Genomic DNA, 17,689 nt, shown 5'->3' with positions numbered 1-17,689 from the left:
CCATACTTCTGGAGAGAGTCCAGCTCTCTCTCCAATGTTTTGCCTAGCTGTTTCTTGGGATACTAAGTTACACAAGCCTGTCGCTCACTATATGAAGCAATTATTATACTTACCCTAAACCCGAGGGTGAGAAACCTGCAGCCTCAAGGCCACATGTGGCTTTCTAGGTCCTTGGGCACAGCCTTCTGACTGAGTCCAAGTTTTACAGAACAAATCCTTTTATTAAGGGACTTGTTCTGTGAAGTTTGGATAAAAAGGACACACTTGAGGACCTAGAGGGACATGTCCTCGAGGATGAAGGTTCCCCATCCCTGTCCTAAACCTTCCTCCCTCTACAACTGCCCTACTCTGATGCCTCACTGTGTCATATTGGAAACACTAGGTTTTCAAAGGCAATGACAGAAGAGGACAACCCTGGAAGGTTCTACCTATCTGGAAAGGCTTCAAGAACAATCTCAGTGACAGAATTGATCTGCTTTCCAAGGACCAGTTTAGCTAAGGATAGAAAGCATAACTCTAGTTGGACACATAGGGATGAATTATTTGGTCATGGCAACTCACAAGACAAAGAAAATTTTAAATGACCTTCTGACCCCATGCGCTCCATTCCTAATTTTCTTCAGTCACAGTGGTGGAAAAGAAGGCAGAGGATTCTAAAAATCAAGTAGTCAACCATCTATAAGCATTAATTTAACTTTCATTACACGAAATGTGAGATCCTTATCCAACTACCAAGTAATTGATCTACTACTGAAGGAGGTGAACTGTATTGATATTGAGATCTTCACTATGAATGAAATCATAAGATATAAGGAAGACACAACTAAATAGAAGAATATCTTAAAGGTTCCCATTGGAAGGGCAAAATAAATTTAGTTGGTAAAGTCAGTTTCATTGGGCATCCAAAGACAAAAAGAAACACCATTTCATGAGACATTTGGTCATTTTTCAATACAGTGTGTCCACTAAACTATGACTGCCATAATTCATTTCATGACATCTAGCTTATATACAAGGATATATTTTTTTCTTAGAATTTTGCAATTGTCAATGCTATCATTCATCTAAGAAACAGAATTGAACTGCTTGCTATGAAATGTATATGTGCATACACTTTTAGACACAGGTCTAATAAAATTAAGATCTTTCTCCTTTTTTGGTATCTTATGTAATAGAAGTTTATTCTCCCTTCTCAACAGAATCTCAGTCAGTATCAATATATAGAATCTGAGAGGAAAGGAAAGGAATGAAAACAAGTATCTCCATGAGACTTTTGATCCTTAAGACTATCCTCCTGGCACTGAACAAGCAATTTAGAATTGGCTAATATTCTGTAGATCTATGTAGTTGTAACAGCTTATTGCTTTCCTTTGTTTTCACCTCTAAGACCAATCAACAAAGTCTTGTCACTTCCCCATTTCTAATTTCATAAATAGCTATATATTTGGTCCCAAATGGCCCTTTTATAACTTGGGATTGTAGATAAGATCTTCCTTATTCCCCTTGTTAAACAGCTTTGAGTAAATGAGGAAATATTCCAATCCTATATTCTCACATCCTTCAACCAAAGAGCCCAAAAATAGATCTACAAGTAAAAGTAATAAATGGCACCTTGTTCCACACGAATCACATCCTGGAACCATGGAAAGGAAGGAGTATCTCTTTACACATGTCAGAAATGGTATTTTTTCTTACACAAAAGGGAAAGTTGGGAAGCCATCCAAAGGAAACTGACATACCACTGTCCACCTTTGAATGTAGGTTTGATGGTCCACAACACCCCCTTCTCATCTCCAATCAGTTGGAATATCCTCAAATAAATCACTTTTGGACATATAATTTGTATGGGGGTCTTCCCTTTTTCTTTCTTAGGTGTGTGTTATGGACAACCACAAAAACTCACTTGGAAAAGCATTTGCCTCCAGAAGAACTGAAAAGGGAAGAAGTTGATTAAGTCTTCTCATCTTTAATATTCTTCAAATTCTCACAGAAAGACCTCATCCTAATTACTGCCATGAGTGGTCCTAATTTAAAATATTCATGATAAACATAAGCCACAAAAAAAAAAAAGAAGGGCATGTGGAACATGACAAGAGCCTGTAGAGTCAGCATATATGTTTTATATTTAATGACATCAATGTGAACTTGGGAACAGATGAACCCCAAATATCTATTGGAAAAAATATGGTTCAGGACTAAGAATGAAAGAAATCAAAGGTTATTCAGAAGGCTCATTCCTATATATTATGATTAACTTCTTCAAAAAGAAAATCCATAAAATAATCAATCATTTTAGACCTGAAAGGGACCTTACATTATATCCTATCCAACCTCCTCATTTACCAATGAGGAAGTTGAGGCCCAGAGGTATTAAATTAAAATCAACACTAAATTAGGAATATTAGAAAGATCAGAACACACTTCTTGTGATGATAACATATCCAAACTGACCTACTAAGAAAATCACTGATACTTTAAAATGATTCCTGGATAAAAAGACCTTCACTCTGATTATCAGAGTTTCCTTCAGAAGCTTTTAGGTAGCAGACCAAACCCTTCGAGTTAAGCCATCTAGAGCAGTGGTTCTTGTTGATCAATCATTTCAGTGGGGTCCTACTCTTCCTGCCCCCAATTGAGGTTTCTTGGCAAATACACTGGAGTAGTTTGCTATTTCCTTCTCCAGATCATTTTACAGATAAAGATACTGAGGCAAATGGGGGTAAGTGACCTACCCAGGGTCACATAGCTAGAGAGTGTCTGAGGCTAAATTTGAATTTGGATCTTCCTATTTCCAGGCCCAGCTTTCTATCCACTGCACCACTTAGCTACGCTATGGAGCGGTAGTGCCAAACTCAAATTAAAAGGGGGGCTGTTAAACTATACAAAAGATCCTTTGGGCTATATATTGAAAACCACATATTCAAATGATCTATATCTTATTATATATTTTTATTTATTTTATCAAATATTTCCCAATGGCATTTTAATCTAGTTCAGGCTTCACACTAGTATTACAGGCAACTGGCTACATATCTGATGTCTCTGATGTAGAAGATACAATTTACAACTCAGTTCAGTGACTATAAAAAACATTCAACTCTGGAGAGAAAAATACAATCTTAAAGGCTCTTCTTCAACAACATATTGAGATCACACAAGGTGATCTCAAAATAATTGCAACCATAAAGATGGTTTTTAACAACCCTCTTATTATTAAGAAAAATAAAGGTATAAAATAGAGACATAGGCTCACCAAAGGTGTTCAACATCGTCATGGAGCATAGCATATCTAGAATTAAAGCAAAAGAAGAATTCTCTATAAATTGTGAGCTCCAGTGCTGATTTCATTGCAGATTTCCAGTGCTGATTTCATTAAACCCAGGATACTACACATTCTACTAAAGGAGATACCTGTCCACTAGAAATTAATCAATCAAAAATGTAGTAAGTGTTTACAAGTGTCAAGCACCATACTAAACTCTGGGGTTACAAAAACAAAACAAAACAAAAATGTCCCTGCTCTTAAGCAGCTTATTTTCTAATAGGAGAGAGTAGATGGAAGGAAACCTTAGAGGGGATGGGTATTAGCATTTGGGGGACCAGGAAAGGCCTCCTGGAGGAGGTGACCCTTAAGCTGAGTTTTATAGGAAGCCAGCCAGGAATTATAAGAGCTGGAAGTTGGGAAGAAGAGTGTTTCAGGCATGGGAAGAAATTAGTGCAAAGGCACAAAAATTGGAGATCAGATGTCATGTACAAGGAACAGCCAATAGGCCAGCATGGATGGTTTGTAGAATATAGGAAGAGATAAAGAATATAAAAATAAGATATATTAAGAATATAAATCAGAATATAAAAAGATTGTAAAGAGTGAAAAGTTTGTGAGAAGCTTTAATGTCAAACAAATCCCCTTATATTTGGAACGAGAAATAAAAGAAGGCCATTTGGAGTTTAATTAGGAGGAAAGTGACATGGTAAGCTCTGTGATTTAGGAAAATTGCTCCAGTCACTATTTTTAAAAAATGACTTGCAATAGGGAGATGTGACATATGAAAAACAAAACAGGAGAGCTATTGCAATATTCCAAACAGGCAGAGATGAGGACCTTAACTTGAGTAGTAGCTGTCTGTGGGAGAAGGGGATAGATGTAGGAGGGAAAAATCAAAATGATTTGGTGAGTGGTTAAATACGTGGAGTGTGACAGAGAGGAGCTGAAGATAACACTGAGTTCTCAAACCTGGGTGATTGAATGATAGGGCAGCTAGGTGGTTTAGTGGATAAAACACTGGGCTTGTAATCATAGAGTCTCAACTTCATGAAGTCAAATCTGGCCTCAGGCATATACTAGCTATGTGACTCTGGGCAAGTCACTTAACCCTGTTTGCCTCAGTTTCCTCATATGTAAAATGAGCTGGAGAAGGAAATGGCAAACTACTCCAGGATCTCTGCCAAGAAAACCCTAAACTGTGGTCACAGAGAGCAGGACAAAATTGAACAAACAACAGCAAACTGTATAGTAGTGCCTTTGACAGTAAAAGGGAAGTTGAGAAGGAAAGGCGATCTATAGTGTTCCAAGTAAAAGGTAAACCAGCTTCTCTTTATGCTAGCTATTCTGTATAAACATTTCTAGTAACTGGAAATTCATTCCTTTATTGGACAAATCTAGGTGCTGAGAAATTACCGTTGATGTAGAATCAAAATCTGCCTCCCTGCACTTTATATTATGATAAGATTTAGGGATAGAAGGAAAGTTGGAAAGGATCATCTAGGCCCAGACTCCTTATTTCATAGATGAGAACACTGAGAGGTAAACCCAACTTACTTAAGGTCCCACAACTAGCAAACAGAACAACTATTTCCACTTTGCCCTCTTCCCCTAGCCCCACTGCTTTGGACCACATTGGATAAATATAGGGTGACCCAAAAGTCATAGTATAGTTTTTTGTTTTTTTCTTGGAGTGGCAATTGGAGTTAAGTGACTTGCCCAATGTCACATGGCTAGTAAGTGTTAAAGTGTCTGAGGTCAGATTTGAACTCAGGTCCTCCTGACTCCAAGGCTGGTGCCCTATTCACTGCCACCTAGCTGCCCCCCATAATATAGTTTTAAGAGAGATCACAAAAGCCACCTAACAATTAGAAATGCCCAAAGGCAAAATGGGCTCCTCCGGAAGTCGTGGGCTCACAGGCAGAGTCTCCAAGTGGACTTTGGATAATGACTGATCAAAGACTTTGCAGAAAGGATTTCCACCTAGGTATGGGTTAAATGAGATGGCCTCTGGGACTCTTTGAAAGCTATAAGATTCTGTGATTCTGTGACTAGGCACAAAACCCATCTGCATCACAATTATGCCTCAGGCAACCTTGATAAAGGCTGTCAAGGGACATCAAGGAAAATGGGCACAATGTGACTTGGGCCCGTCACTATAACTTCACAGAAAGACAGAAGGAAAAGGAGAGCTCGAGAACATTATAATTAATTTTGCTTGGAGTAGGCTGCTTCTGCATGTCAGAGGAGGCTGTCAAAATAGACAGCATTTATAGGAAAGAACAACAAAGCCATGATGTGCTTTTTGAACTAGAATCAAAAAGGAAGTCAACCTCATTACATGAATGCTTCACTGGTTACAACAGGCCTCTCACTGCCTGTTGGGCCCGAAGAGTTAACAACTGGCTCCCTGAGTGACAGTCTCCCATCCAGGCCTCAGAACACCAAATGGATTTGAAATTGCAAAAGCTGTTGAAAACACATCTTTCCTTTCACCACTCCCTGGGTTCTCAGTCTGGCTGAAATCAGAGCAAAAAGATAAATAAAAGAGAAGAATAACAAGACATGAAGGTAGGAAAAGCATACCACATTGGTATTAGGGCTCCTCTGAGAACTCATGGTGCTATCTGGTGCTTGGGCTTATGATTCCACAAGGAACAGAAACAGAATGGAAAGACTCATTTGCACCTGTGCAGGAAGAGAGAAGCAGGTTGGTGACAAGGATGGAAACACACAGGCCACAGGGAATCACGTAACCTCGGCTGTCTAACCTCACCTTTGCCCCATGGGTGCACTCATGGAGTGGTGGCAAAATCCCCAGAATCAGAGCCAGGAAACCTGAATTTGAATTCTGGCTCTGTTTCTTACAACTTCTATAACCTCGAGTACCTGACTTGATTTCTCATTGTCTCAGTTTTCTCATCTCTCAGTCCTATTATTAAGAGCCATAACTAGAAACTGTTGCATCTGGAGCAAGTGCACAAGAATTTGCCACAGCCCACAGTTTCAGAACTTTCTAGTTGAACTAATTACTCTTGCCAACTTGGGGCTAACCTCTGCTGTTCCTAATCTACTGAAGGGCTACATGTACAGTCAGCATCCCTTAAATTTGTCACCCTCAGGAAAAGTTCAGGTCTCTCTCCACCCTCGTTACAACTCTGCTTAGGATCCTAATTTCCCTAGTCAATATAGCCACCATCACAGTGGAACAAGGAGAAATTAGTTGAAAAATACAATGAAAACTGTGGACTTGTTTCCTGGCTAAGAACAAATTGGTTCTGGTTTTTTTTTCTTTTTTCTCTCCACTCTCCCCATCCCCAACATATATAACACTAAATAAGGCAGGAGGAAAAAAATCCCTCTTAGTCAGCAGAACTCACTACAACTGAAGGATGTGACTTAAAAATGCCTTATTTTCCCTGAAAAATTATACCTGATGCATCAGAAGGCACGTTTGGTGATATTCCTATGGTTGGTCAAAAAAAGAAAGCAAGGATTTTAAAGTCCTTTGAATGTATTAGAAAGTACCCTGTGTTTAGTATTAGAAGACCTGGGTTTCAAACTAAGTAGAACAGTGGGAAAGGTTCTGAACTGGGAATCAGAAGGTCTGGGTTACAGTTTGACTATAATTCTATTCCCCCCACTCCACTCCATATAGCTGTGTGCTCCTGGGCAAGTTACCTACCCTCTCTGAAATTCAATTTCCTTGTCTATAAAATAAAGGGACCTCAGAGGTCATCTAGTCCAAACCCACCATTTTTCAATTGAGGAGACTCAGGCCCAGGGAAGGAAAGTAAGCTAAGGTTACACAGGTAGCATGCATCAGAGATAGGATTTGAACTCAGAGCCTCTGATTCCCTATACCACACTGCCTGCCTCCCCTATTATAATATTTGTACTGTCTCATAGGGTTGTTATGAAAAACCATAGATTGGAACTGATCAGTTGAAGTAATTTAGATAAAGGTAAAACTATTTTTTTTCCTGCTTTTTTGGAGGGGGTAAGGCAGAGCAATTGGGGTTAAGTGACTTGGCCAAGGTCACATGGCTAGTAAGTGTCTGAGGCTAGATTTGAACTCAGGTCCTCCTGACTCCAGGCTCTATCACTGAGCCACCTAGCTGCCCCTAAAACTATTTTTAATGGTAAAGTATTACATAAATGTTGTTGATCATTATAGCATTTCAGAAGTCATGTAGTCAATTTTGGTCATATACTTAAACAAAAAAAAAAAAAATAATTAATTCACATGGCTCTTTGTAACTGAAACGCTGCTCCAAGACCTAGCAGGCTGAAATTGTACTACTTGTATATGAGACTGTGGGGTTTTCTTACTAAAAAGGCAACCAGATCACTCACAAAGCTCAAGAAAAGATGGAGTGGAAAATATTGTAGAGTTCAATTTAAAGGGGTATCTGCGTCCATAAGTTTTGAAGGAAGGTAAGAATTATAAGTTGTAATCTCTGTGGGTCTTGTTTTGGTTTGGCTTTTTTTTTTCCATCTTTCACATATGAGGGTAGGACCAGGTGACCTCAAAGTGAAATAATGAAAAGCCTGAGAAACAAAGTTTCTGGCTGATAATCAATTTATTAATTATGCTAGCTGACAATAAATAAATTGATGGTCAGTGGCCTCTCTTGGTAACCAGAGACACCTAAAGGAGATACTGAATGCCTTAATATGATTTTTAGAAAAGGGAATGCTCCTGACAAGTGAAAATCAACCCTGCTTGGTAAACAATTAATGAGGGGATAGACTTTCAAATGCAGAGGTGAAAGCCTTCAGCTCCTCCTGCTGAGAATGTGACTTGCTCATGAGATTGCACTGCCTGCAGCAATCTGGACAAAAGAATCCATCTCTGCCTAGACCACTCTGGTTTGTTTTCTCCTTCATTAGCTGGGTTACCCTAAACTCCATTGGAGGGGTGAAAGGACATGGGCTTAACACTTTAGGGCTGGAATTCACCTAGATTAGATTCTGTTTACACTCAAAACAGAAGTCAGATCTCCTAGATGGGTGTGGTCCTGCCAAAAATCTAGGAGCATGTTCTCAATTTTCAGCAATCTCATCTATTAGTAATGTCCTTCAGAGACTGATTTATAGGGGCTGGTCCCAGAATGAGGAAATAGAAAGAAAAAACCCTTAATTCTAATGTAATAATTGCTCATTAATATAATAGAAAATAATTTCTCTCAAAAACTTTCTAGCCCTATGAAGAATGAGACATTTTACAATGGAATTATATTGTTACAGTGTTTTTTGCTTTTTAAAAATATATACTTTAGAGTGCTGCTAGATTTTGTTTCTCACAAAAGTTAACTGACTGACAGCCTGCAAAACAGAGGCCTGGACTGCAATGTGTGGCCTCTTCCAACCTTAGAGTAAGCACAGGCAGGTCCATATGAGCAGAAAGCCCTCTTACCAGACTCTCACTTATTCACATATGAGCAGAGCTGAGTCCTAAAGCTTGGAATTCATTGCATGAAAGGTGCTCCTTAAGGGAGGCAGTGAAAAGAGCCTAGAAGTCAGAGGACCTGGGTTCAAATACCTCCTCTGCTCCTTAGCACTGTTGTGAAAGTTGGAGTGAGTCACTTAAATTGCATAAACCTATTTCCTCACCTGAACAAGGAGAGAGTTGGATTAGATGGAGTCTCTGAGGTCCTTTCCATAGCGTATGTATTCTGTACAGCACTGAGGAAAGAGCTCTGGACACAGAGTAGGGACAGTTGGGCTATAGTACTAGCTCCGGCACATCCCAGGGCAACCTTGGACAATTTATCTTTTGTGAGACTCATCTATAAAATGAGGGTTTTAATACTTGTATTCACCTACTTCATAGGTTTGTTGTGAGAATCAGATGAGCTACTATGTACAAAGTACTCTGTCTTTATAATGTGCTTGATCGGGACAAAGTGTTATGAAGACTCCAGGTTAACCTATCTGATTAGTTTTGAGAATCATGTTCAGGGGCATGGGTCTAGTCAATTCTAATAAGAGTACAGCACAAAAAAAGGACACCCAGAATTCCCTTCTAAAAGCCCAGAGGTGCTTTGATCTAAAATGGAAATTAAAGATCTTCTGAAGTATCCAAGAAGTATTCCACCAGATCAGGGCAGAGTGGCCCAGTGGAATGAACCCTGAACAGAGATTCAAAGGAACCATGGTTCTAGCCTTCATGCTGCTACTAGTTAGCTGTGTGCTGTTGAGTAAGTCATTCTCTCTCTGGGCCCCAGTTTCCCCAGGTATAAAGTGATAAGGCTAGTTGGATCAGGTGACCTCTAAGGTCCCTTCTTGCCTTAATATTCTATTAACCCACTGCTAAAACTCATTTGGTACCAATATGTTCATTCTAACATCACTAGATGGTGCTGTGGAGCTGAAATGTAATTCTGCTCACATAGGGTGACAAGCTCCTTGGATCACTGCTTCAAGGTCATTATACTGATTAGGAAATTATTTGATAAACTTCCCTTGCCATCAAAGTGGTTTCATTTTTAATTCTCCAATATTCTTGTTAGGGGCTCTCAGGATGGAGGGATGAAAGTGTTCCCAGCTACACAGTAATGACAAGTGGAAAATCAGTTATAGGCCTTCCAAGTAGGGTGTTAATGAGTAGTCCGAATCCCCAGTCATCCCAGGCATAAACTAGAGCCTGAAGAATGCAGAAAGATCCTAAGAGGTTAAGAATTGAACATAGAAAACAAAGTAAGAGACTGGAATCTGAAATATCCAAGGATCCCAGAAAACCCTCATTAGGTTCACTGTCATTCATAGGTGATTTTTCACCCAAAATTGAGGTGAGAAATGCTGCTGACCCTAATACCATTTCCCCAGAGTCAGTTCTCACTTCTGCCTTCTCTATTTACAAGAGTTTCCTGTTTTATTTTAAGGTGCTGAACACACTTCAGTGTATTATAAGGGAAATAAGGAGTGGAAAGGGATACATTTCAAGCATTCTTTAAACTCCTACTTGGGATTTGCCTTGACCATATAATTCCCAAGGCTTAGGTCAAAGTAGATGGCTTCCCGAGGCTTTCAAACACACCCTGTTCTCTCCAGCCTGTGCCATTGCTGCAAATGTTCCCTGTATCTAGAATCTCCTGCCTCCCTTTTATTTACCTATTATTCCTTTAGGGGAATCTTCTTTTTCATCCCCTGCCTTCTAATGAAATGGAAGGCCAATGCCTTGCACATAAGACAGGCAACGAATATTTGTTTACTGAAAGCAGGAAAGTCTAACTATCCGACCCCTTTCCACTGTGGTACTATAATCTATACAGTGTGCAGTCAGCAATCAGTCTCCCACAGGCTAGCATCTTAATGACCTCATTATAAAAAAATAAATTGTATTGTTAGGACAATGTCATAATCAAAATGCAAAAGATACAGACAAAAACCTAATCTATTAATCTATACAGGAATGTAGACTGCTATCAGTTCATCGATATTTATCTAGATATTCACTGATCCTTAGATTTCAGGGTAATATATAGATGTATGAATTCTAGTTCAAAATATAAAAAGACAATGACTGATTTTTAGAAAAAAAAACAGGTATTGATAAATAGATATGTGTCTTCGAAGAAGCTATTTCCTCTCTTTGAACCTCTGACCCATCTGTAAAATGACAGTTTTGACTAGGTAGTGTTTTTTTCTCTTTACATTCGGTCAGTTAGTGAGCTTGTCGCTGTGGCATCAATGATGATTTCTTTTTTTTTTTTTCACGGCAATTGGGGTTAAGTGACTTGACCAAAGTCACATAGCTGGTAATTGTGTCAACTGTTTGAGGCTGGATTTGAACTCAGGTCCTCCTGACCCCAGGGCCGGTGGTCTATTCATTGTGCCACCTAGCCTCCCCAATGATCATTTCTCTACAACTGACACTTCAACCTCTATGTACAGCCCCAGCCTCTGATCCAACTGCCAGCTGGACATCTCTCCCAAGACGTTCTGCTGACACATCCCGTTCAACATGTCCAAAACCAGCCCCTCTTCCCAGTGTCCTGTTTCCCTTGATAGCAGTTCAATTCTCCCAGTCTTCCAGGCTGGAAACTGAAGCCGGAGTTTAATCTTCCCTCTTTGTCATAATCCATACTCAAGCAGTCGCCAAGACAATCAGTCAGTCAAGAGTTATTAACTTGCTTCAAAGACAGTAAGTTAAAGTAAAAGGTGAAAGTAAGTTAACCCATTTATTAAGTGCCTATTATGTGTCAGGATCTCTTTTAGGCACTGGGAATACAAAGACAAAAAAAAATGAAAGTTCCCAACCTCAAGAAGCTTATGTTCTATCAGAAGAGATACATTGTACATAAGAATATACATACAAAATACAGAGAATAGACCTATTACCTCTTTCATGTAGGGAGCTCCTGGTTAAGAATTTTCTCTAGGTCAGCACCTTCTCTTCAACTTATAAAAGGCTGCCTAGATTCTGGAGAGTAATTTGGAACTATGCCCAAAGGATTATAAAATTGTACATACCCTTTGACCCAGCAATTCCACTACTAGATCTAGGTCTGTACTCCAAAGAAATCAAAGAAAAGGGAAAAGGACTTACATGTACAAAAATATTATAGCAACTGTTTTTGTGGTGGCAAAGAATTGGATATTGAAGGGATGTTCATCAAATAAGGAAGGGCTGAACAAGTTGTGGTATATGACTGTGATGGAGTGCTATTGTGCTACAAGAAAAGATGAGCAGAAGGCTCTTTTAAAAAGCCTAGGAATATTTTTGTGAACTGATTCAAAGTGAAATGAGCAGAACCAGGAAACCATTGTATACAACATCAGCAATATTGTATGATGATCAGCTGTGAATGATGTAGCTATTCTCAGCAATAAAATTCTAAAGAACTCATGATGAAAAATGCTACCTTCACAGAAAGAACTGATGGAATCTGAATGCAGATTGAAGCATACTTTTTTTTTACTTTATTATTCTTGGTAGTTTTTTTAGTCTGCAATTTCTTTTGCAACATGGCTAAGCCAGAAATGTTTTGCATGACTGTACATGTATAATCTATATTAAATTGCTTGCCTTCTCAAGGAGGGCAAAGAGAGGGAGGGAAGGAGAAACTATGAAACTCAAAATTCTTTTTAAAAGAATGCTAAAAATATTTGTTTACACATGATTGAGAAAAATAAAATAAAACTTTAATGTAAAAAAATTAAAAACATAAAATGGGCAAACTCATTCTAAAAATGAAAATAAAAAGTTACCTAGCGCACTGAGAAGTTAAGAGACTTGCCCTGAGTCACACAGCCATTATGCGTCAGAGGTAAAACTAGAACATGAGTCTTCCCTGGCTCTGAGTCCAGACCTCTGTTCACTCTACTACATTGAGAGAGGCAGAGACAGAGACAGAAATACTAAGAGAGAGAGGAAGGATTGATTAATGGATGGATGGATGTCTAGATAGATACAGATAGATAAAGAGAGAAAGAAAGAGAGCTATCTTTTTCTCTATATCCATGTAACAGATAAAAGGTAAGTTTTTGAGGAGAAGCAGCTAGAGGGGTCAGGAAAAATTTCATATAGAATGTATAGGTTTGACCATCACATCCCCCTATTCCAAAATCTTCAATGACCCTATTTGCTTACAAAATAAAATGCAAACTCCTTAGCTGGGCATTCAAGACCTTCCGCAATCCAACTCCAACCTTCTTTTCATTCTTTTAGCATTTCCTTTTACACATTCAAATAGAACTGTTCACTTTTCCCCCAATCTCATAATACCCTATCCAATTTTCATCTTTCTGACCTTGCTCAGCATGCCTCTCTTGGGGAGATGAGACCCACCCACCCCCCAATGTCCCTACCTGTGAAAAATCCTTCCCATCTTTGAGTCCCAACTTACATGTTACCTCTTCAATTGATCAATCAATGGGCATGTATTAAGTACTTACAATGTACCAAGCACAAGTAGAAATGATGATGATGATGATGGTGATGCTGCTGCTGATGAAACTAACAAATAACGTTTATATAGGAGACTGATATTTGGAAATCCCTTTAAATATATGCCCTCATTTGGGAACACTAAAGGATTTGTAGCTAGACACTTTAGTCTCAAATCCTGAGCACCTCTTGTAACTACCTGTGTTGATTTGCACACATCATTTAACCATTCTGGGTCTCAATTTCCTCATCTGTAAAATAAGGGAGTTGGCTAGATGACCTCAAAGAATCCTTCCAGTTCTGACATTCTATAGTCTTATGAACCTCAATGTTTATAAGGTACTTGAGGGCAGAAATCACATCTAGATTTAATGATGTACTTCCCCTATCCCCTAGCATGATGCTTATGCATTTAACCAATACTTGTTGAATGCAGGGAAAGAATGAATGAATACAGTAACTGTGTTTCAGGAGATGAAATCTGAACTGAATAATAACCAAATCACTTATACATAATTATATCATCACTATATCATTATTATATCATCATGTCTCAAACAGCATTCTAATCCACATTTATATTTCATTAAATTACTAGGGAAATAAATACACTCCAATTCTGTACCATCTACACAACATACCTTTGACTTTCGGTCTGAAAAAGAAGCCAAACATCTTTAAGGGCCATCCTTTTTTGTTTCCCTGCAATAGAAATCATCAAGGTTAATAACTGATTTCATCTTTTAACTCTTGGAAACTTGAATTTTCAAGATTAAAATATTCAGCTATAATTGGATCCCGGGAAACGAGGTAATAATATAAAAATTGGCATTTATACAGCACTTGAATGTTTACAAAGTGCCATATGTACAATGCATAATTTCACTTGTATTTATGTACATTATTTCATTGTGATATAATTACCACAGTTATTATCTCCATTTTGAAAATGAAGAAACAGGCTCAGAGAGATTAAACATTTCAGCCAAGGTCATATAACTAGTAGGTATCTCAGGTGGGATTTAAACCCAAGGTCTCTCTGACTCTATGTTTAGTGCTTTACCCATCATGCCATGCTACTTTCTCTTGTAAGGAAACTTAGCCCATTAAAGACAGTAAATTAATTTATAACAAGAGAGAGTGTGTCAGTTACCTCTCTATTCCACTGCTACAGTAGTTTAGTTCTGACTCAGAATGAAGGGAAGAAGGTGAATCCTAAGACAAAAGTAATATTCATCATCTTAGGTCACATGTCTATATGTGCTTTCCTAACAACCCTGCAAGGTAAGTTGTACCAATAATATTAGCACCCCCATATTATAGAGAAGGAAACTGAGACTCCTAGGCTTTAAATGATTTGTCCATGTTCACATAGTAAATTGCAGAGATGGAATTTGAACCCAAGTCTCCAAGTCTATTACTCTCTTTTCCACCTAAACATGCTTCCTAGATAATAAAACATTTGAGTACCATATTCCAGTCCAAATTGGTCCTGAGAGGTCTAATTTTGTCTCTACTGATCCCTAGACTTGTGGACTTTTTCAAAAGGTCAGGGAAATTGTATAGCTCCAGGATTAAAACAATGTCTGAGACCCAATAGGCATTTGGGTCTATGGATCCAATTCTGACTGAGTACCTGGGATCACCTATTATACCCTACAAACATTATTCATACCCCCCAACTCCACCCTTCCCCAGGCAACTTCTTATTGAAAGATGACCCAGAGCAAAATCAAAGGTCAGGGGTAACTTAAATCATATCAGCTTCTGGCTCACCCAAGGCTCAGCCCAAATTATAACCATCTCCAGAGGCAAAAGGAGAGGCAGCATGAACCTAGGATGCTATGGTAAAAATTCATTCATCTGACATTCATTCAGCAAGAATTTTTTTTAGTTTGTTATAGAAGTTAAAATTTATTATTTATTCATTGTTAAAGCTATGCAGAATATATTAAAGATATGCAAACAATATATAAAATCAGCCTTCTATAAAAAAACTATAAACTATGTAGTAAAGCTGTGAAAAGCTACAACCACTATTGTTTTTAGAAATGATTAAATATTTAAAGTACATTTATGTACTTCTGAAAATTTAACATATTCATTTAAATTGCAATGTAGGATCAAGGAAATGGAGATCTTTAGCATCATCATAGATCTTCAGCAAACATTTATTAAATACCCATAATGGAGGTACCTTAGCATAGGTACTAAATACCTAACCTAAGTGCTGGCAAACATACAAAAATAAATAAGACATAGTTCCTGCCCTCAAGGAACTTCGTTGAAGGTTGTTGTTGTTGTGTTGTTGAGTTGTTTCAGTCGTGTCTGACTCTTCATGACCTCATTTGGGGTTTTCTTGGCAAAGAAAAAAAAACTACTGGAGTAGTTTGCCATTTCCTTCTCCAGTTCATTTTGCAAATGAGGAAACTGAGGGAAACAAGGTTAAATGACTTGTCCAGGGTCACACAGCTAGTAAGTGTGTGAAACTGGATTTTAATTCAGGTCCTCCTGACTCCAGCCCCTGCACTCTATCTACTATACCACCTAGCTGCCCTCAAGGAACTTATATCTGCATAAAGGGGATAAAATACATACCAATAAGACATTAAGAATACCTGATAATGAGAGAGACCATTTCCACCTTGGGGGAAGGAAGAATCAGGGCAGGCTTTACAAAGGAAGCAACATTTGAGTTGGATTTTAAAAGATGGACATGATTTGAATATGAAAGTAGGAAGAGGAAAGGGAGAGGTGACTGGGTAAGGACAGAGGGCAGAAAGCTACTTACTTAGTATAAGAAGGAAGATGGAAACAAAAATAACTCCTTTGAACAACCAAAACAGATATTACAAAAAATCATATATGCAAGTATATTCCCTTTATTCAAAGGAGAGCCCAGTCCTTCATTCTTGTGACACAATTTTAACAAAAAAATCATTTCCCTAGCACTTTGAACTTTTACAGGATTTTTCTCACAACTCTATGATATAGTACACAAATTTTTGCTGTTGTTTAGTCTATTAGTCATGTCCAACTTTTATGACCCCATTTGGGGTTTTCTTGGCAAAGATACTGGAGTGTTTTTTTTCCATTGTTTTTTATCACTATTCATTTGAAAGGAAAACCATCCACCAGTAAACCAATAAGTATAGATATAAGGTAAATTTTTAAGGCAAAACAGCTAGAGGAATCAGTTAAGATTTCATACAGAATGTATAGGATTTGAACCCGGGACTTCTAGAAGACCTGACCTATATCCCATCTTGTTGCTTCAGAGGTGAGGACCATGTGTGAAGGAACTTTAAGGGGTAGCTAGGTGGCGCAGTGAATAGAGTACCAGCCCTGGAGTCAGGAGGACCTGAGTTCAAATTTGGTATCACTTAACACAAAAACTAGCTATGTAACCTTGGGCAAGTCACTTAACCCCAATGCCCTCCAAAAAGCAAAAAAAAAAAAAAAAAAGAAGAACTTTAAAAGACTTTTCCTTACAAAAAATTCCATGAACACAAACCAAACAGCACTGAGAAGAGTAAGAGGTGGCTATTTGCTCACGTATAGTGCCTTGTTGCCCAAGAAGGTCAGATAAATGAGCTGTGGCTATATTTTCATATGACCAAATCATCCCAATTGGCACAGGATGCCCTTTGAAAGCTTTTGCAGAGCAATTTGTAAGCCCTGAATTCCAACCACTTAAAATTAAATACTAGGAAGGCTATTAGTTACAAACCAGTCACTTCCTTCAGTATGTCATACAAGAATATCCCAAAGAGATCATAGAAATGGGAGAAAGACCCATATGTACAAAAATGTTTATAGCAGCTCTTTTTGTGGTGGCAAAGAATTGGAAATTAAGGGGGTGCCCATCAATTGGGGAATGGCTGAACAAGTTGTGGTATATGCATGTTATGGAATACTATTGTGCTATAAGAAACGAGGAGCAGGCAGTCTTCATATTTACCTGGAGAGGCTTAAAAGAACTGATGCTGAGTGAGAAGAGTAGAACCAGGAGAAATTTGTACACAATTACAGACACAACATATGTGTGATGACCAACTTTGATAGACTGGACTCTTCTCAGCAATGCAGTGATATAAGTCAATCCCAAAAGACGCAGGATGGAGAGAAAAATGTGCATCCAGAGAAAGAACTAGAAAGAACTAAGTTTATATCCAGGTGGAAGCAAAATACCTGATCTTTTTCTTTCTCTTATTTGGTTTTATGTCCTCTTTACCATTTTTCATTCCAGCTGGTACAATCCTCCTTATAACCTGACCAATGTATAATGTGAAAGTATTTACAGATCCTATACTTGACTATAAGCCGCCATGCGGGGGGGGGGGGGGGAGGGGGACAAAATGTGAAATTCAAGGAATTGTGGAATTGAATCCTGTAAACTAAAAGGAAAAAAACAAATTAATAAATAAGTATGTCATACAAGAGTTTTCTAAAACATTCCACAAAAGCAGTGAGCTGCGGGGGTGGCTAGGTGGCACAGTGAGTAAAGCACTGGCCCTGGAGTCAGGAGGACC

General features: G+C 38.4%; 1 protein-coding gene across 1 annotated transcript in view; it reads right to left on the bottom strand.

The window, feature by feature from the left end:
- Nucleotides 1-17,689, bottom strand: part of DCDC2C (doublecortin domain containing 2C) — a 194,611-nt gene that overhangs the window by 13,353 nt on the left and 163,569 nt on the right. Inside the window, exon 12 of the mRNA XM_069064769.1 lies at nucleotides 13,799-13,859. Coding sequence (XP_068920870.1) covers nucleotides 13,799-13,859 — 61 coding nt within the window. The remainder of the gene's footprint in view (nucleotides 1-13,798; nucleotides 13,860-17,689) is intronic.

The sequence above is a fragment of the Petaurus breviceps genome, unplaced genomic scaffold (genome assembly GCF_028583685.1).
Source record: "Petaurus breviceps papuanus isolate PSGF00001 unplaced genomic scaffold, PetGlider_PUasm1.0 90644, whole genome shotgun sequence".
NCBI classification, from domain to species: domain Eukaryota; kingdom Metazoa; phylum Chordata; class Mammalia; order Diprotodontia; family Petauridae; genus Petaurus; species Petaurus breviceps.
The sequence above is the reverse complement of the archived record's forward strand: the minus strand, read 5'-3'. Positions and strand labels throughout refer to the sequence as shown.